Raw genomic sequence first — 21,491 nt, forward strand, 5'->3', positions numbered from 1 at the left:
TTTCACCTCAATACAAATGCATGTACATAAAGATCAAATTATTTCAATGTTTGAAATGTTTCCTGTCAAGTCTATATGTACTGTAGGCTATAATTATGCCATTCTCCCATATTCTTTAAAAAATCTTTAAACACAGAACCATACTTACATTATTTATGTATCAAAACACTATTTGAGCAAAGTCAAACGCATACACACCCTACTGTTACAATGTTGAAAATAGTACAAATAGGACCCATTACTTCTGACTGGTAAATGCATTTGCTTTTATATTAGACTGACCTTTTAAAATGACTATCCACCAAGTCCATCTAGATTATATGTAACCATGAGTAGAATGTCATTTCAACTAGCTGGCTGAAATTTTTTTCTGCAATGCTTGTAAATAGTTACAAATATACAGTAACCCCAAAAGGTTTTGGGGACACTTTTGGACAATGAAGTCACACTTCCATGCAAAGACATTCATACATACATTGTAAGTGTGGCTTACAGTTCATTTATTTGAACCGGTTCTTACTTTTTGGGGCCACTGTATAAACAAAAGCAATTCAGTGCTAAATTTAATTAAAGTAATTATCAAATGATAGTTAAAAAAAGTAAATTTAACTATACTTAGAGTAGCCTATTATAGCAATACTTTCCAATTTTGGCCTACAGTACATGTGTACTGTATCATAACAAGCACTGATGACACGCAATGACACCTATAAAATGACCTAAAGGAATAGTTCAACCAAAAATGTATATTCTCTCATTATTTATTCACCCTCAAGCCATCCCATATGTATATGACTTTCTTTCTTATGCAGAACACAAACGAAGATTTTTAGAAGAATATCTCAGCTCTGTAGGTCCATACAATGCAAGTGAATAGTGCCCAGACCTTTCAAGCTCCAAAAATCATGTAAAGGCAGCATGAAAGTAATCCATACGACTCTAGTGGTTTAATATATGTCTTCTGAAGCAATGCAATCACTTTGGGCGAGAAACAGATCAATATTTCAGTCCTTTTTATTATAAAATTCTACTTTCAATTTCAGAATGTGAAAGTGGAGAATTAATTATTGATCTGTTTCTCACCCACACTTATTATATAGCTTCTGAAGACATGTATTTAACCACTGGAGTCATATGAATTACTTTTATGCTGCCTTTATTATGTATGTTATTTTTGGAGCTTGAAAGGTCTGGTCAGCATTCACTTGCATTATATGGACCTCCAGAGCTGAGATATTCTTCTAAAAATCTTTGTTTGTGTTCTGCAGAAGAAAGAAAGTCATACACATCTGAGATGGCATGAGGGTGAGTAAATGATGAGAGAATTAATTTTTTTTTAAACTATTAAAACTATACCTTTAATAATGACATTCTCCTTTTCAAAATGTTACGGTGTTGTACAACAATCTGTGCTTTTGCTTTGATATTTAAAAGCACAGAAAATAATTATACCCTTCAGCATTGTTGAATAGTAAACCTGTTCTACTCAGATATTTTGCAGATATTTGCATGACTGAAAGAATGGGAGTGTCAAGAAGTTGTTATGGTTGGGACTGTATTCTCCCTGTGCATTGAGTTTTACTTCTAGATGAACCTGTTTGAGTTCTCATTAAGCAAAAGCTATTTCATACAAAACATTTCCAATGCAGTGAAGCAATACAGATCTCAGTGCATACCATTTTCACTGTCAGCATGATGAAGCTTTTCGGTAAGACAGAACTCATCATTAGCTTTCATCCAGAAGAAACACACTTATGAAATGGAGGTGAGAAGCAGCACCTACCTCAGAGTCATTGCACACAAGAGAGAGAGTCGTGCGTTTGTTTGTTTGTTTCACAGGATCATGATGAAACCTGGACACTGAGGTGGCCCCTCCTCCAATACAGGAACCTTTGAACACAGTGACACTTTGCTGTTTGTCTTTATTGCACTGTCCTCCTCCCTTCTTTCAATTACTAATAACATCCTCCCCTTCCTTTGTTCGCTCTCTCCTTATCCCTCTCTCTCCTTTTATATTTTCAGCTTCTTGTCCTAGCTTTGTTCAGGCAGATGACCAAAACAGTTTATCTCTGTATTACAGAGAAAAGAGCAAAAAGTAGTTTTGAAATATTCTGTGCCAGAAAGTCTTGTTCTGTGACTGTCTATTCATCTTGTGTCTGAAGACAATATTGATTAATGATTATACAGTGGCCCCCAGAAAGTTTTTGCAGACTTTTGGACAATTTGACTGCATATATAACAAAATATCAAAGCAAGAGGCTTCTGCAAATAAATGATGAACAAGCTTTTTCAGAACTAACTTCACTTTTCTTAGCCATTTTATTCATTACTTTTAAGCAACTGGCGTCAAGATGATTTTTTAACTACAGTTAAGCTACTCTTTTGAAAAGTAGTTAGCAAAGTCTTTCTAGCAAATCAGTCCACTGGCGGCAATCTTTGGAGTGCTCTTGGGAAGCTATTTCCAGTCATGAAAGTGCAGCTTCTATCTACTTGAATGGGGAAAGACCGAAATCTCCAAAACGCTTGATCAAGAATACGTTCAAAGAACATATTTCAAATCAGCAGTAAAATCTGACAACACTGGAATCATAAGTGGTCCTTTACCTCATATTGCATTTTTAAAAAAAATGCAATTTCCCCAGCTTGTATAGCTAATGCACGTTCTCTATTTGATTAACAGGCGATGTCTGTATCTAAAAGGTGATTGGCTCTTTTACCTGTAAGGTGGAACTTCCTTTCTACATTTGTTTACCGTTGGGTGTTCCAATTTCTCCCATTCATTTTAAAGGTGCATTAAGTAACTTTTGTCTTTGTGTCATCTTGGTCTAACACAGACACCTAGCGGCTTGGATACAGCATCATTTAAAATGAATACTTTTCAGTGTCAGATGCCATTGTAGAAATTTAGTATTCACAGTCAGCCATGATTACTTTAATCAATGAGTGAAAGTGTCAAATAACAGGACGGTTACTGAGTAGCATTCGGTTGGTCATGTGATTCTGACATGGCAGCCCCCATGTGGGGACCCTCTCCATGTAGAATAAAACAGCTTTTATAAGGTTACTGATATGACTGGGGTCTTCATTTAATGTGAATGTTCATGATTTCCTATATATATTGCAAAATTATAATTCATGTCTGTAGGAGTTAAACTTTTTAATGAGGTTACTGAGATTACTGAGTGCACCATTTGGAGGTGTCCGGCCTGCAGCAATACCTTCTTATGATTTCTGGCAAAGTCCCTGTGCAGGGGGGAATTATGCTGCCTTCACATGCTATCGGAATTATCGTAAATATGAGTTTCCCACTCAGAAGTTGCACATGAACGACCCCTCAACTAGGAAACTCTGAGATAATTTTGATACCCGAGTTTCCGAGATTGGAGGAGTCGTAAACTTTCAACATGGCGGAGGAGAGTACTGTTTCTGTAGTGAATGACAGGTTTTATTCATTTTTCTAAATACAGCTAATTGTTAACGCTTGTAGTTTTGGTCATATTCATTTATGTATATTTGAAACCATTTGATGCATTTTGTACATTTTTACACTGTGAAAATAGCTTGTATTTGATCAAAATTCCATTATTATCAGTAGGCTAACTGAGTAATGTATTATACTGTCAAAATAAGATTTCCTCAAAAAATATGTGTACATTAACCTGGCGTCAGGTCCATAGCTAGTGGGGTGAAAGATGGTAATGATTCTAGAGGCCCAAAGGTCCAAGGAGGCCCACAACAAATTAGAAACTGTATTATTTTAATAGGAAAGGGGCCCAGAACAATACATTGTCAGGGGGCCCAGATTTCCCTTCTACGGCCCTGCCTGGCATTGTCCATGTTTCCTGTTCTTTCCGACAACAAAGCACTTGAACGCGACGTACTCGTCATTACCACTTCAGAAGTGGGAAGTAGGATAATTCCAATAGCACATGAAGGCAGCATAAGTAATACCATGTGAACTAATTCATTAACATGAACAGCCCGCCCAAATGAACAAACTAAATAAATTGAAGCTTCCAATGCTCAATAGGCAAATCGTTTATTGTAATCACTGCATTTACATGAACTGTCCGAAAGAACCGATTCATTTAAATGATTTGGATATCCTAGAGCTAAATGTGAGAGAAATATGACGGCTCAGGTGAGCGAGTGGCTGGGCATGTTCAATTACTCTCTTGGCTCCATAGCTGCGTGCACATTACAATGTAACAAATGTAGCGTTTTGTGACGCTACGCATTACTTATTGGAAAATGTGGCTTGTTACTACAAAAGCTACACTGTTGAAAATAGCATAGCATCTGTCACACAACAAAAAATGTAGTAGTTAGTAGCGTCACTACTTTTAGTTAGTCACTTCCCTACACTTGTATGAAGTCAGTTCCCCTTAAATTGGTGTCCTAGCAGAATAACCACAGGTGTAGTTTGTCACATTATCTATCGACATATAGATTAATTTTTCTTTTTCTTTAAAATCAATACAACTTTTGGTTTAATTTTTGTTACAGTTTAGCCTGTAATGCAAAAACATTCATACATTTTTAAGTGTACTTTTTGGAGCAATTATATCTGCATTATGGCTTCCTGAAGCTGCAATAAGATGAGAAAAGTAGTACACAGCCTCTGTCAATACCACTGAATAGGGATACCGCAGCCAGATATAAGCAGCTTAAGGAATGGAGGAATGTTCTGGCACCTGCTTGTCCCAGGCAAACTGCAGTGCTTTTGTGTGAGAGGTGACCTACAGGATTACAGCAAAAATTTCAATTTCACACTCTTTAGCCCAGAGTTTGAGCTCACAAGGAGAGATGCTTGCACACGGTGATGGGAAAGGCCCTTCTGAGACCTTTCTGAGGAATATTTCAAAGCTACTATCTGTTCAAGACACATTTGAACAGGACCTACTTGTGTTGGATTAATGTTTATAATATGTAACAGAGTTCTGCTCTGCAATAAGGAAACTGTTTGGAAATAATTAGTATTGGCTGATGGATTGTGAGATAACACGGTAAGGACGTGTTTTCGAGAGTGAAGTTTGAAGGTCATAGAACACTCAACCCAAAGGAACTATTTTGTTTTAAAGAGATTATAGTTTATAAAAACGTTCCTTTGAACAGCTTCTGGGACTTGCCTCTCGTGAGAAACAACACAAGAATAAATTGTTTTTAAAAAGCCAACAAAGAAAGACACAGAAGGACTGAGCGTGGCTGCTTAAGAGAACACACCTTTTTGTTTTTGCTTTTCACATAGTACCGACTTAATGGACTGTTGTGTTTTTGGTAAGTGAAGACCAATAGTTGGACAAAGGTGGACTGGTTCATTAGACTAACTGAAGCTCCTCCCAAAGTCTTACTGTATAGAGCAGGGCTTGCATTGAGACAGACAGATATATATAGACTGCTGCCTGCCAAACCTGTTATCATTTCCCCAGACAAGTTTAGCTGTGTACTCTGCACCTCTGTTCTAACCACCTGCCAAAATGATGGAAGAAGTGTCTATTGCTGTTGCTTATGATGCCCATATTATTGACCAAATGACAGAGGAGGAAATCTTGGCTAGTCTGGTGGCGGAGTCTTTACCAAAACAAGGGGTAAGTTCAGTGTACTTTGACCTTATGTTTGTCACATGTTGATTTAAAGCCGGCATGGTGGAATTTTTATGGCATAGATATGCTGCATGTGGTTATGCTTTTATTCAAGCCTATTTACAACAATACCAGATATTAGGACATTTGTGATCATTTAGGCATATTGAAATGTTTACCCTTTTTACCTTGGTACTCGCAAAACACAAACATTTTTAATATGTTTTATTTAGTATCTCTAAGTGACCAAGTGATGGAATAGCACAATCTCTTTATAGAGAAGATGTGTTTCCTGGCTTGCAGTGCCTCACAGAAAAAAATTCTAATATCAATCATACACTGTTAAATATAATAAACACTACATTCCTTTCATGCCTTTAAGATTTTGAACACGATGTAATCTGAAGCCAGCTTCTCTTTTGACTCCAGGTGCCATCTAAAAAGCCAAAATTGAGAGATAACCAAGTACAGCCAGAAGACCCACTCGACAGGTACCAGGTGAGAGATCACACCCTGACAAAAAACAAAAGCACATGTCCTCCCCCGCAAAAAAAACTCTACATGTTGAGTTCAATCAACATCTAAACCTCTGTAGTTCAGTCAGTCGGAATGATTTAGCATGTTAATGTGGGTATGACATATTGATAGGATTTGGTATTGGCAGACTATATCTGCTATGCTGCTGCTACTGCAGCTGCAGAGCAAGACTTGCTGCTGTTAGAACATACACAGACACACTGTGTTAGCACATGCTGCTGCTGCTGCTGCACAATTAGACAAACACAAGACATGCTGCATCGAGCATGTAGGACATATTGCCGCTGCACAATTAGACATACAAACAATCTCGATGTAGCAGATCTAAACCCAAGTAGAGTTCCATGCCTAAAAACTAGGTTATTTGTCAAAATTGCATAAACAAGCCCAATGGTACTGAATATTTTTGTGTTTAAAAAATGTTTCCCCAGAGAGAAAACTGTAAGCTTCAGGAGGCCAGTTTGCGCCTGGAGCAGGAGAATGATGACCTTGCACAAAAACTTGTTACCAGCAAGATTGCCCTGAGGACTGCCTTAGACCAGGTCAGCCAAATTAGTCTGAATTGACATGTTGTGTTTCATAACATTATGATACAGGCCAGTTTCAGTTTAGTGTTAGTGTCATGGACAACAGGATAAACAATACTAAATGGACATAAAATTAAACAAACAATATAATGCATAGCTGGGATAGTAAAAAAGGCTTATTAACTTTCAAAAGGGTGTAGAAGATTCTTCACATATCTTTTGTTGTTGACATCAAAGGCTTCACTTTCAGTCAAATTCTACCATATTTAGACTGAGATTCATCTGTCACTTGGTAATATGGTTAATACTAATACAATACAGTACTAATACAATATCTGTCCCAGGGTTTGTTAGCTCTATGCAGTTCATGGTAATATTAATAAAGTTCAGTGTTTGATTTAAGAAAATACTTGTTTACTTTCGGTATGATAAAAAAATGTTGGTACCGTGTTGGGTCACAACTTGATGTCCAAAGTAAAATTTGGGTCCTGAAGCAAAACCAGTTGAGAAACACTGCCTTAGAGGAATGTCCCGGGTTCAGTAAAAGCTGAATTGACAGCATTTGTGGCAAAATGTTGATTATCACAAAAATAATTGACCATTTATTTAAAAAAAAAAAAGGAGGCACTTATAATGATAGTGAATGGGGCCAGTCCATAAACATTAAAATACATACTGATTCCGAAGTATTGCTATGAGACGAAAGCATTATGCATATTAATATGATTTTAGTGTTATAAAATTAGGGATTTCAGGCATTATGACATTTACCAGATTTCTGTCATAATGACAGCAACATTGTAATATTGAATGTAACTTTACACAGATAAGGTTATGTTTTATCATACAAAAGTCATGTTAACACAATTAATGTTTATGTCTTGTGGCTATACTTTTGAAATAGTGTGTATTTTTTATTTTATTATAATTTTTTTTATTTATTTCAAAAACGGTTACAATAAGACACTTGCAATAGAAGCAAATGGGGCCATCCAATAAATATTAAAATGCGTTTAAAAAAAAAGTGTGTAAAACTTGCACATAAAAACTTAAACATTATACATGTCAAAATGACTTTAGTGTGATAAAATTGCCAACTAACTTTATCTGTGTAAAGTTAAATCCTATATTACAACTTAAGCGGTAAGCGATTTTGTCACACTAAAGTCGTGTTGTCACATCTAATTTTGCAGTTTTATGGCTTTACTTTTTAAACCGTGTGTGTTTTTGTAATTAACATTTTTTTTTTATTGATTCAAAGAAAAAACACAACAGAGAAAAACATAATACATACACACCAAATCAACATTTAACTTTTAACCCCCACTAATATCCCTCCCCAAACACCAACCCCACCTTAACCCCCAACAAACACCCCTGTAGTCACATAAAATAATACACACACAAACAAACAAACCAAATAAATAAATAAAAAATAAAATATATAAATAAATAAAATATATAATAAATATACATAATTAAACTAAACTTCTCTCTCCTCATCCCTTCCCTGAGAGTCCCCCAAAACCGCCAAATACCTACCCCACTTTCTGAAAAACAAGTCCCAAAACCCCAACCTTCTACCTGCCATCTCTTCAAAAGCTGCCACACTCCCCTTCTCCACACACTACTCCGGAAATGATGGCGCTCCGTTTGACTTCCAACCCCTTAAAATAATTTGTCTGCCAATCATAATACTAGTCAGAACCCAATTTTTATATATTTGTCCCCCAAATGTATGACCGCCCCATCGCCCAGAATACAATGGGGCAATGTAAAATTTGAGTGCCCAAAACGTTACCCAAAAATCTTGGATCTTAGCACACCCCCGAAAGACATGGGTTATGTCTCCAACTTCTGACTGGCCTCGCCAGCAGGTGGGTGTGTCTTTAAGACCAAGCCTATATAATCTAGAGGGGGTCCAATAAAATCTATATAAAATCTTAAATTGCATAATGCGCACCCTTGCATCTCTAGATGCCGACTTGACATTTTTTAGAATCCTAGTCCACACTCCTTCCTCCAATACCAAGTTCAAATCTTTCTCCCATAATCTCTTGATAGAAGTTAAAGCTCCGTCCCCCAAACTCTGAATTAGCAGGGAGTAATACACTGATGCCTCATGACCTTTTCCAAAAGCAGTAATCACCTCTCCCAAAGTATCTGCCGCTTAGGGGGGTGTGTACTATTCCCAAAAACAATACAGAGCAGGTGGCACAGCTGTAAATACCTGTAAAACTGAGATCTGGGAATCCCAAAATGATTAACCAAATTCTCAAAAGATCTCAACACTCCACTCTCATACAGGTCACTGAGTGTAGTAACCCTCCTCACAATCCACTCTGATCAACAGAAAGGGGACTTATTAATACGTAATTTAGGGTTCAGCCATATGCTTGAGACAACATTTAAATAAATGTCCGAATTAAACACTCTGGACACTTTTGTCCAAACCACGTGCAAATGTGAGATAACGGGGTGTGACTTAACTTCTCCGATTAGTTTGATAGAAAGGCTTTGCAATGGTGAAATAGGGGCAAGGACTTCCTGTTCAATACGAAACCAGGGAGGGCTCTCTCAGGTGGAAGTGACCAATGAGCCAAATGTCTGAGACCGACTGCATAATAATAAAACGAAATCTTGGTAGTCCTAGCCCACCTTTGTCAATTGGCCTATGTAACTTGTTGAAATGTAATCTGGGATGTTTACCATTCCAAATAAAGGACTTTGCTATGCTATCAAATTGCTTGAAATAAGAGAGGGGGACATCTACGGGGAGAGATTGTAGCAGGTAGTTGAATTTTGGAATACAAATCATTTTAATAACATTAACCTTCCCAATCATAGATAAATGTAATGAAGCCCACATTCCCACATCACTCGAAAACCTTTTTATTAAAGGGTCAAAATTAACTAAATCACACAAATTAGCTGGGAATAAAATGCCCAAATACTTAACGCCCTGTTTGGACCACTGGAAGGTGCCCGGCTGAAAATCTGTTACTGGGCAGTACACTGTCAGAGCCAAAGCTTTGGATTTACACCAACTGATTCTGTAACCTGAGAAATTAGAAAAGGAATTAATTATTCTGTGGAGGCAAGGCATAGATCTAGTGGGGTCGGAGACGAATAATAAAATATCATCTGCGGAAAGCAGAAGCTTATGCGCCGGACCTCCTGCCATCACCCCTGGAAAATCATCTTCCTTTCTTATCGCGGCTGCTAATGGTTCCAGGGCAAGACAGAACAATAATGGGGAAAGAGGGCAACCATGCCGGGTGCCCATATCCAGAGTAAAATAATCTGAAATTAATCCATTTGTTTGTACCGCCGCTACCGGGTGTCTATAAAGTAACTTAATCCATTCAATAAAAGAATTACCAAACCCATACATTTCCAAAATCTTAAAAAGATAATCCCATTCTACCATATCAAACGCCTTTTCGGCGTCAAGTGAGATGGCAGTGACCGGAGTCTGATCATTCGCCACAGACCACATGATACTGATGAAACGCCTAATGTTATCAGAAGAGCTACGGCCCTGAATAAACCCCACCTGATATATATGTATAAGAGATGTCATAACTTTACTTAATCAGTTAGCCAGAATTTTGGACAAAATTTTAACGTCTAGCTGGATCAGGGAAATTGGATGGTAACTCTTACACTCACTTGGATCTTTGTCCTTTTTAAGAATCAGACTGATCCGGGCTTGTGTCATGGTTGGCGGAAGCTTTCCATTCTTTAATGATTCCGTATAAACTTTTAACAAAAGTGGAGCCAGTTTTGTAGCATAAGATCTAAATAAATTCAGCGGCAAAGCCATCTGGCCCCGGAGCCTTGCCTGTAGGCAGGGCATTAATTACCTCGTTATCTCAGAATCAATAATTTTGTTTTGCTCAGTCATCAGTTTAGGGAGATCTAATGGTTCCACAAAGTTTATAATATCTTCATCAGTAGACGAAGACATGGAACTATAAAGATCAAGATAGAATTCTTTAAAAGCATTATCAATATCAATGGCTGAGGTAAAAATTTCACCACCAGCAGATTTCACTAAGGGAATGGTAGAAAAAGACTCTCTCTGCTTTATATATCTAGCCAAAAGCTTCCCTGCTTTGTCCCCTGACCGATATGACTGTCTTGCCCTAAATAACCCAAACTCCACCTTCCGCAACAAAATAGTATTATATCTGTATTTCATTCTGGTCAATTCTCTGAGGCCATAAGACGACATTCAGCTCTTCAGTTCTGTCTCGGTTCTTTTAATATTCTCTTCCAACTCCACGAGTTCTCGAGTTTTGTATTTTTTGATGAATGAGGCATACTGTATGATCCGTCCCCTAAGAACCACCTTAAGTGCCTCCCATGCCACGCCCACAGAGGATAATGAGGACCAGTTGGTCTCCATATAAAGACTGATTCCAGCCTTTAACATTTGTTGGAAATCAGGATTTTGCAAAAGGGATACATTAAAGCACCAACTATATGATTTCTTGAGTGGTGGTGGCGTAGTGGGCTAAAGCACATGACTGGTAATCAGGTTGCTGGTTCAATCCCCACAGCCATCATCATTGTGTCCTTGAGCAAGACACTTAACTCCAGGTTGCACCGGGGGGGTTGTCCCTGTAATAAGTGCACTGTAAGTCACTTTGGATAAAAGCGTCTGCCAAATGCATAAATGTTTTTCTCCATATGTGGCAACACCTCTGAACTCACCAGGGTGTGATCTGAGACTAAGATGTTTCCAATTGAGCAATCAACAACAGATGAAATGAAGGACTTGGATATTTAAAAAAAAAAAAAATCTATTCTAGAATAAATCTTATGGACTGATGAAAAAAATGTATAGTCCCTAACAGATGGGTTCAAAAGTCTCTAAATATCTGCAAGACCAAGAAATTTACACATCCTGTGAAGCGTCAGTGTTGCTCTAGGGGGCTTGCACACATTTGCTTCACTATGATCAAGGACTGAGTCCATCAAAAGATTAAAGTCTCCTCCCATTATTATATCGTGAGGGGTGCCAGCGGCTTGCAACATCCCTTCAAGATCTATAAAAAAGCCCTGATCATCAGCGTTAGGTGCGTAAATATTAGCCAAAATCAACCTTTGCCCCTGAATTTCTGTTAAAACAATAATGACTCTTCCTAATTTATCTTTAATCTGTTTGAGACATATCAATGTAATGACTCCCCTGCTCTTACTTGAGCCAGCACTAAAGAAAACATGTCCACCCCATATCTTCCCAAATTTTTCAGCTTCCTGCAGGGAAAGATGTGTTTCTTGAAGAAACACTATATCATATTTCTTACGTTTAAGAAAATAAATAACCTTCCTTCTTTTTATGGGGTGCCCCAACCCATTCACACTCCATGTGGAGAGAGACAATCCACTCATACTAACATTTGACATTTTCACATATTAGAGAGTCCCGTGACAAATTTGCCTTCGGATTGCTCAAATCTGTTGCTTCTGTACAAAGTTTGTGAGACAGAATTACATAACAGAAAATAGTTTCTTGAAGGAGTGTTATTCCACAAAACAAACCCCAACCGCTAGGTGGAACCAACACAAAAAGAAACAAAAATGGCTCTCAGCTTCCTCAGACAGCCGAGTGTATGTACAGCGAGACAGCTCACTTGGGGGCCATATGAAAGTCACCAAATGGTTTACTCACCCCATTGTCTCTATGAAAGACAATGCTTGTTGTGGGCATGTAAATATTTTGCAGCCATCCTTAGTATCTATTCTCAATTTGGCCGGAAACATCAGACCAAAAGCGATCTTCTGTTGATGTAAGAGTTTCTTGCATTCCTTGAATCGATCACGTTTATCTCTTGTTGAATTTGCTAAATCTGGGAACAAGAAAATGCTGCGATTCTTCCAAGAAAGCTTTCTTTTGCTCCTCACCTTGTGCAGCACGAGATCTTTATTGGATGATTTCAGAAATTTGGCCAGAATTGATCGGGGCCTGTCTCCCTCAGCTGATCTCCGAGCTCGCTCGATATCCAGCTTATGGCCTGTTATGTCGAGCAGATTCGGGAAGAGCTCGTCTGGGAATTTCACCATATCTCTGCCTTCATCGTTCTCAGGAATTCCAACAATTCGGACGTTATTTTGCTGGCTACGATTCTCCAAATCCTCAGTTTTTCCAAAACGCGTTGCAAATCTACTTTGGTTGCTAGCGGATTAGCAGCAAATTCCCTCTCCGATGACTCCAGATAATCGATCCGTCTCTCGACATCCCTGATTCTTGTAACCAACACAGAGAATTTTGTTTCCATCTCAGTAATTGATCGACATATTACAGAAAGATCCTCTAAGTCAGCAACAACTTATGTCAGCATCACAGACATGCTCGCCAGTTGGCGTTGGATTTCACCGTCCAAACCGAGTCCCTGGTCTGCGGGCCCATCCGAGGCACCAGCTTGAGCATGTAAGTGTCTTTTAATATCTCCAGAGCCTGGGGATTTTGAATCCTTTGCCATGTTGACTTCAAAGAACAGATATGTAGCAGGGTGTATCGAATCTCACTGGTTTATGACATAAAAATCATTAAAAACTAGCAAAGTGCGAGAGCTCAACATTTACACGTCCGAACCTCGCATGGCGTCATGTAACTCCCTGAAACAGTGTGTATTTTAAAATTTTGGGACTGGCCCCATTCACAATCATTGTAAATGCCTAACTGTAACTTACGTTCTTTTTTTAATAAATGAGGGATGAGTCGAAATTATTTGTTGTGGTAATCAACATTTTACCGCAAATGCTGTTGATTGAGCTTAACCTTGAACATTCTTTTAACAACGGCACTTTTTACTGAGTGAGTGAGTAATTTAGGCAGATATAACTAAATATTTACAATTACTGTATTAAAAATTGTATAGAATATTAAAAATCAAACTGTACCTTTGATGTGCAACTATCCTATTCAATAGTCATAAATGTCATAATTAAAACAAAACAAAAAACATCTCATTTCTTTTAATATCTTACTCGTCATCGATCATTTGCTCAGTTGCTTTTCTGGTGTATTTTTCAGACTGAGGACCAAGTGGATGAGTTAACCAAAGAGCTTTTAAAAACCAAACAGCTTCTGAGAATCACAGAGGAACAGAAAAAGGGAAAAGAGGAGGAAGCTTCACAGGTGGGCTTTAACAACACTGGTGTACACAATGAAAAACTATTTCTGTGAAAGAGTTCATGCTTTGTCCTTGTCTAAAGTACTGATGTGTTTGACAGCTGAAGGAGATGTTTAGGAGAGAGTTGGACAAAGCAGAATCAGCGATAAAGAGATCAAACAACATCATCGCTGATTACAAGCAGGTGAATATTAAAATCCAACTGCACACATTCAAAACAATCTCTAATAAAAACTAACTGAACACTACATACTGTATATAGAAATATGCATGTATACGGCATATGTAAATATAAATACAATATTTTATTTAAAAAATATAACATATATTCTAAAAGAGTCACGAGCATCTTCTGAGCAATGAGCATCTTCTGAGAAATCATGAGCATCATGGTGTTTTCTTTACATAGTTTTACCAACACCAAACAGTATATGTCACATACCAACAACCAAACTATTTTCTTGCATTCTTCAGATTTGCTCTCAACTAAACACTCAGCTTGAAAGGCAGAAAGCTCAGACAGACAAGGAACTTGCTGTTATCAAGGTAAGAAACACACTGACCTCAAAGAACTGAGATTTAACCACAAATATCAAGTTTTTTCTGTTGTGATGTTTTTTTGTTGCATGTTTCTCTTAAAACAATCTCTTTTCTCCCACAAAAATATAATTCAGAGCAAGATGCTGGAGTGTTCAGAGTGCAGCCAGATCTTCCGTAGGGATGGATCAATTCAGCTGATCACTGAGAGTGAAGAGAGCTCAGCTCAGGATGAGGTGAAAGCCTCTCTCAAAGAGCAGGTCAAAGAGTTAGAGAGAGAGTTAGCTCAGACCAAGCTACAAATGGTGGAGTCCAAATGCAAGATCCAGGTAAGCAAAGACAACAGAGCACACGGTGTCACCTCTGGTTAAAGGAAACTCTTTCATTTACAAAAGGATGCTGAATGTCTTATGTCTTGCTTAAAGTTTTAGTATGTAATTTCTGCAATACTAGTGCCACCAAATGATATTGCTAAAATAGAAAATGCTTTCAAAACAGCTTTCTAAATACTCCCCTGGTTTGCTGTTGTTCAAACAGTCAGATAGTCCTGCCCCCAACTCACACCATTTATTTGAGTAATGTTGTTGGGTCTAAGCTAGTAGCTCAAAACAAACACAGGAATTTTTATAGTGCCACAGAGACAGTGTTGACAGTTTTCGAGAAAATTCACCTATGAATAGCTTACACATAGTTGTCTGCATATTAAGCTTGGATAGAAGAAAGTATTTAACCCTGAAAAAGATACATACTTCAGCTTTTTTTATGTAGCCTATCACACAAATTGTCCAAACATGACTATGGATTTCCAATACAGTGTGGTTTAAAAGAATCCACTAGTGAAAATAAAGTAAAATTCTATTTAGCCTTTTTTTCCTCTAAATTATCAGAATAACAGTCGAAAGTTGACATAAATTTCTTAGAATTTGGTGTGTTTGGATTTAATGACCTAGTGATGACTCCACAAGTTTGTGCAAAACCTGATAATTCATGTTATCCCATATTGTGTGCTTTAATGGAAGCAAAGAATTCTCTGGAATTAAAGGTGCACTCATTAACTTTTGTGTTTGTGTCATCTTGGATTTACACTGACACCTAACGGCTTGAATGCAGCATCATTTCAAGATCAATCATTTTCAGTTTCAGATACCACTGTAGAAATGTACTTTCGACAGTCAGCCATGATTACTTTAATACATCAATGAAAGTGTAAAATAACAGGGCGGTTACTGAGATAAAGTGAGTAGTATTTGATTGATCATAGCATGGCAGCTCCCATGTGTGGACCCTCATAGCTGTAGAATAAAACAGCTTTTATAAGGTTACTAATATGACTGTCTTCATCTCATGTGAGTGGTTATAATTTTATACATACATTGCAAAATTCATTTCTTTAGGAGTACAGCTTTTTTACTTAGGAAAAAAATGACTGAGTGCCAATATCACATATTTGATTATTTAAATAGTTACTTAGAAATAGTTTATAATCTTTTTTTTTTTTTTTTTTTCTAAAAGTTTGTCTATTTACAAGTTTAAATAAGATTTTTAATGCTAGATTTTTAATGTGGACTCAAGACTTTTACAACCCCACTGTATCTTGTTAATGATGTTGTGCTGTTATACCAATAATTTTATCTAAAAAAAAACGTTAATTCAAAATATGTTTTCTTTTTAAAACTTGATGTGCCCAGGAGTTGGAGCACCAGAATATGGTTCTAACGAGTGAACTTCAGGCTGGTAAGAACACATGGTTCAGCAAGACTCTGGGCTCCTTCAGGACAGTGACCAGTAGCAATCAGAACTCATCTCAAGCAGACTCTGTCTGGAGCTACACACATAACCCCCACTCCAGCTGGGTCACCAGAAGACTTTCCTGGGCTCCACGAGAAGGGAGAGGAGCCAAAGTATAAAGAAGGCAATGTAAGTTGAGCGCTCATCTCCTGCATCTGTCACAATAGAATAATCATTGGACTTGCACATGTGAAAGGCACCTAGGAACATTACATGAAACAGAAGAGCTAAACACTGACTACCAAAGGAATAACAATAAATCCTACCATTCTGTTGATGTAGTGGCTCTGGTAGACATTCTTCAGGTCCTCTGCCACTAAAGGGCAAGCCTCATCCACCTTTGTCATCAAAAGCAGCTGAGGAATACCTGAAACACATAACCACATCTTTGATGCTATAAAACCCTGGAGACTGTTCGGTGTGTCCCTTAAGCACTGTGTTCTTGAGCAGGACACTGAATCCAGTTTGCTTGAGGGGGATTGCTATTGTACTGCAAGTCGCTTGACAATGTACTCACCATACTCAGTCACATGGCAATAAAAGCTGTCCAATCTATTCTATCCCATCTTATAATTTTAAGATATAAAAACAAATGGATGACACTTGAAGGTAAACTTGCTTCAGTATGGTTAATCACTCACCAAGCTGGTTGGTTTTCCTTCGAAAAACTGCTAACTTGTCAATCATTTTGTCAGAGAGGAGCTTGACTTTGCAGGTGTCAATCACATAGACCACACAGTGGATCTTATCCTTCAAGCCAGGAGATGTATTAAAATAAGGGGAGTCGGGCTGTATAGGCAACGATGGGTTAAACTAAGAAAAAAGAAATATGGAGAAAATCTTTAAACCAGTAAAATCAGTAATGCAAGAAAAGTAGCAAACAACGACAAATACTGATTGGACATCTGATACATCAATCATTTAAAATCAGGCTTCCCATTTTTTACCAGTGAAATTCCATGACTTTTCCATGACCATTCATTAATGTGGATTAAAAAAATTATTTTAATTCAGACTGATTCGCGAATAAATATTTCAGGTCAATTTGTGAACCATTTTGCCTCACTAATAAGAACTGACTTAAAAGAACAGTTTGCTCAAAATCAGAAATCGCTATGGCTTGCGACGAGCAAGTTTAACTACATAGGAGCATTACGTAGCTGATGAGATATATTTAGAGAAGAGGAAAACTCGTAAATATATATTCACTATAGATATTTCCATGCCTTTTTAGGAGTTCCAGGCCTGGAAATTAAAAATTAAAAATTTCGCTGATATTTCCAGTTTTCCATGACCGTTGGAACTCTGTAAAATCCATATTTTTTTACTATCATATTTAAATGGCATGCAAAACAACTTACACATAAAACCCAGTGCTACTCCTTTTAACTTACCTTTACATTCAACCCTATTTAAAAAATTCTCACCTGATACCTGTCTTTAATGTGACCCTTCAAAATATTGGAGAAATCATCTACATCCAGCCCGGCATTCAAACCCTCCTCCAGACCCATCGAGTCACACAGTGTGAATGGAATACGGTTAACACTGTTGTTTGTCTTTATGCAGTAGGTACGAAACTACATGACAAATAGTTACAATTAAAATTACATGCAGTAAATACAGCTTATTATATACAACTAATCACAATAATAAACACAATATTTCATTATGTAAAACATAGTGAGGTGAAACAATTAGAATACATTTCTACCTGAGTAGTCAAACTGGTGCCAGCAGTGCCAGTGTTGGCCTGGGTGCTCACATAACCTTTGAATACAGAGTTGATGGAGTTGAAGAAACTTGATTTTCCAACACCCACAGGACCCACCATTAGAAATCGAGCCTGTTTCACAGAACCAATAGAAGCCTTCCACTCAGAGATGGTGTTCAAGAGCCCCTTTCTTCTCCTAATAAACATTATAATGAGTCAAATTACTCCTAGTGTCAAAGTCAGTCAAACAGCAAAAGCTAATTTTAAATGGCCTGGACATTAAAACAATGAAACAGACCAAATTAACCCCTGGGTAATTTGAAAGAACTGAATTTGTTTTTTGCCTAACTCACTCAGAATTCCATTGGACATTTCTCCATGGTTTCTGCATAAGCCCTCCGCAGTCTGGTGAGAATCCAAACATTATTTACACATCCAACCACTTCAACCTCAGTAATTTTCTGATGCACAATCAAAGCACAAATTATTACTGACCTTCCACTCTGTACACCTCACACTCTGTCAACTGTGTGTCATTCCCATACATCTGCAGTGGATCAAATTTGTATGTTCCCACCGGATTACTGTAGATGGTCGCTGTGTTATTGTACAGAAACCTTAAAGAGTCAAAGTTTGGACCTGTGTCGGTGAAACCATACCCAGCATTTCCACTGAGCACACGTAGAGGATCTTCCTTAACCCCTTTGTCATTAAAGCTGAAGAGGAAGGCCTTCTCATCAGCAATATTCAGGCCTGTCTGACCATAATCTTTACAAGTGTATGCTCCAAAAATATAACCAGAATTATTGTAAGCTACAACAACAGTTGGACCCTGCATGTTACACTTTTGGTGAAAAGTATTTATACTGTAACCATGCACACTGGCTTTGAACAGCAGACTGAGGTTGGCATTGTTGACCAATGAACACAGCTTCTTCTTTTGCCATCCGGACAAATTGGATGTAATGATGGTGCTCATGATGATAATCTAAAAACATAATAATAATAAAAAGTCAAGCAAAATGCATTATAGAAGCAAAAAGAATGAAAAGGTTTCTAATCAAGCATTGAGTGTTTCCAAAATATTCACAAATACGCAAGTGAAAGGCTTTTTTGGATGTCAAATTAAATATGCAACAATTCCTGTTTCATCAGCAAAGTCTGGAAATAGCATCTGTAATAAGAGACAACGGATGTTGTAAGGTTCGGCCGCTCGGCGTTGTAAAAGCAGCTTACCTTGAAATACCTCGAATTATTCTGCTTTCTGTCGCGCTCTGCTGTACTTCTTTGAGAGGCTACTTTCGTTTCTGTCGAAATCGAGACTTACCGTCTTTAAGGGGCGTGTCCAGATGCCAACTCACCCCAGGTGTCACTCCAGAATTCTAAACTATGATTGGACATCTCCCGTGTCAGAGATGGGAGTTATTGGGCTGGTTTTGATATTTTTTGTGCTTGGGAATAATGTACTTGGGCGGGTGCCGGGTGGACAACATTGACAGCATTTAATTGATTTGGGCGGCTTTAAACATATACATTTTTTCTTGATTGCTGACACAGTATAACTGATTCTACTGGCCCAATTCCCCTAACTTGAACTCTCGAAACAAAGACGCATTTGTCAAAACTATAAACACAATTAACCTGTTTTTACATATGTTCTAGTTTGTTTGATATTTTCTGAAAACTCTACACATAATGCCCTCATTTTGCACAGGTTTAACCATGCTCTTATTAAGAATGCACAAGCATTCAGAACGCGCGCCGGTCGGGAGGACATATTACCCATCGATCGATTTTTCACATTTCTCCAAATTCCGGTCACTGCTCTCAAAACAGTTAACACAGCCATCTGAACACTTTGTATTTGTGCTATTCAGATTGTGCATTTTCTTAGTTTTCCTCATGTTCTCGAAACACTACACACAAATTTCTCTGCTCCAAAATTCATGCTTTCAAAACAGTTAACACAGAAAACGTTTTCAAATGCACATGCCAGATTGTAAAATCCCTTCATATTACTGTCATATTAATTAGTAATGCACACAGCAAAGAAAATGCAATTTACACATTTTTTCACACAACTATCATGACTCTGCTCTCTATAAAAAGGGTAAAATATGAAAATTCAGAGCAAACAAAAAAGGAAGAAGAAAAAGAAAAGGAAGAGCAAGATGAGAAGAGGTGCAAACTGAGAAGAGGTAGAGTGGGTAAAGAAAGTGGAAATCGGAGGAAGAAGTGATGAGAAATGGGGAAAGTTTTCTTTAGGTTAAACAGCTGGCTGTCTGGTGCAGTCAAAACAACCTTGAGCTGAACACGCTCAAAATGGTGGAGATGATTGTGGACTTTAGGAGGAACACCCCAACACTGACCCCCCTCACCATTCTAAACAGCACTGTGGCAGCAGTGGAGTCATTCAGGTTCCTGGGCACTACCATCTCACAGGACCTGAAGTGGGAGACCCACATTGACTTCATTGTGTAAAAAGGCCCAGCAGAGGTTGTACTTCCTTTGCCAGCTGAGAAAGTTCAACCTGTCACAGGTGCTGCTGATACAGTTTTACTCAGCAGTCATTGAGTCTGTCCTCTGCACTTCAATAACTGTCTGGTTTGGTTCAGCTATGAAATCGGATATCAGAAGACTACAAAGGACAGTTCGGACTGCTGAGAGGATTATTGGTTGCCCCCTGCCCCCCCTTCAAGAACTATACACTTCCAGAGTGAGGAAAAAGGCTGGAAAAATCACTCTGGACCCCACTCACCCTGCCCACTACATACATATATATATATATATATATATATATATATATATATATATATATATATATATATATATATATATTGTCTATTGTGTATTCTATATATACTTTATTGATTTATTTTATTTTTTTATTCAATTTTTAATAATTGTTTTAAAAGTCTTGTTGCTGTTTTGTATTGTTGTGTACTGGAAGCTCCTGTCACCAAGACAAATTCCTTATATGTGTAAGCATACTTGGCAATAAAGCTCATTCTGATTCTGATTTATTCTTTCAGTGAGCATGGAATGACTTGAGGAAAGACCAAATGGAGATGGTGTAATGAGCAGAGAGAAAGAGGACATCAGGGTGGAAGAGAAAAGTAGAGAAGACACAGAAGAAGCTCAAATGATCTGAGAGTCCTTCTAACTGATCATGTTATGAATCACGATCTCTCTGAGACACACAAAGTGTTCGGCCTTATGTGAGCAGATCTACATTGACTTCAATCTCAAATAAAAAGAAGAGGGAGGAATGGCATTGGTCTGCAATTACTGTACCATCTGTGCTTATAATGCTGTCTTAGGTCCATACAATATAGCAAGACTGTTTTTGTTTTTTTGTTTTTTTACACAAAAAAAAAAAAAAAGGAAGAGGAAGAGCAGGGAATACTATAAATGTAGATAAATTTTAATGAAAACACATGGAAAAAGGTCTTTACTGTGGAGTTGATACATATGATACATTTGTTAATTCAATAGTAGGGTTGTGTGTCTATAGTTGAAAATGTTATGAATTCAATAGAGAACACATCTATACTTTTGATGTTAATATCTATTTTTAATAAATGCATTATCAGAAAAGAATACATTATGCAGTGAAATTGAATTTTTCTGCAAATCTGAGTGTCTGTTTCATCTGCTGTGT

The 21,491-nt window shown here is 37.7% G+C and overlaps 1 protein-coding gene across 2 annotated transcripts; it reads left to right on the forward strand.

Annotated features, from left to right (window-relative positions):
• The first annotated feature begins 5,303 nt into the window (after positions 1 to 5,303).
• Positions 5,304 to 21,349, forward strand: LOC127442227 (rab GTPase-activating protein 1-like). Of its 2 annotated transcripts, none has more exons than XM_051700100.1 (9): positions 5,304 to 5,588; positions 6,012 to 6,080; positions 6,551 to 6,661; positions 13,692 to 13,796; positions 13,892 to 13,975; positions 14,266 to 14,337; positions 14,466 to 14,657; positions 16,017 to 16,245; positions 20,863 to 21,349. In XM_051700100.1, exons 1-8 carry the CDS (start codon positions 5,478 to 5,480, stop codon positions 16,233 to 16,235), a joined length of 963 nt encoding a protein of 320 aa, XP_051556060.1. In that variant the 5' UTR covers positions 5,304 to 5,477; the 3' UTR covers positions 16,236 to 16,245; positions 20,863 to 21,349. The 2 variants fall into 2 exon arrangements, with proteins under 2 accessions (XP_051556060.1, XP_051556061.1); XM_051700101.1 differs by having other exon boundaries at positions 16,017 to 16,240.
• The last annotated feature ends 142 nt before the right edge of the window (positions 21,350 to 21,491 follow it).

The sequence above is a fragment of the Myxocyprinus asiaticus genome, chromosome 6 (genome assembly GCF_019703515.2).
Source record: "Myxocyprinus asiaticus isolate MX2 ecotype Aquarium Trade chromosome 6, UBuf_Myxa_2, whole genome shotgun sequence".
Classification (NCBI taxonomy): domain Eukaryota; kingdom Metazoa; phylum Chordata; class Actinopteri; order Cypriniformes; family Catostomidae; genus Myxocyprinus; species Myxocyprinus asiaticus.

Coding starts and splice junctions, on each gene's coding strand:
- LOC127442227 (XM_051700100.1), top strand. CDS start 5,478: ATGATGGAAGAAGTGTCTATTGCTGTTGCTTATGATGCCCATATTATT. Junction 6,081..6,550: donor ACCCACTCGACAGGTACCAG/GTGAGAGATCAC, acceptor ATGTTTCCCCAG/AGAGAAAACTGTAAGCTTCA. Junction 14,658..16,016: donor AGTCCAAATGCAAGATCCAG/GTAAGCAAAGAC, acceptor TGATGTGCCCAG/GAGTTGGAGCACCAGAATAT.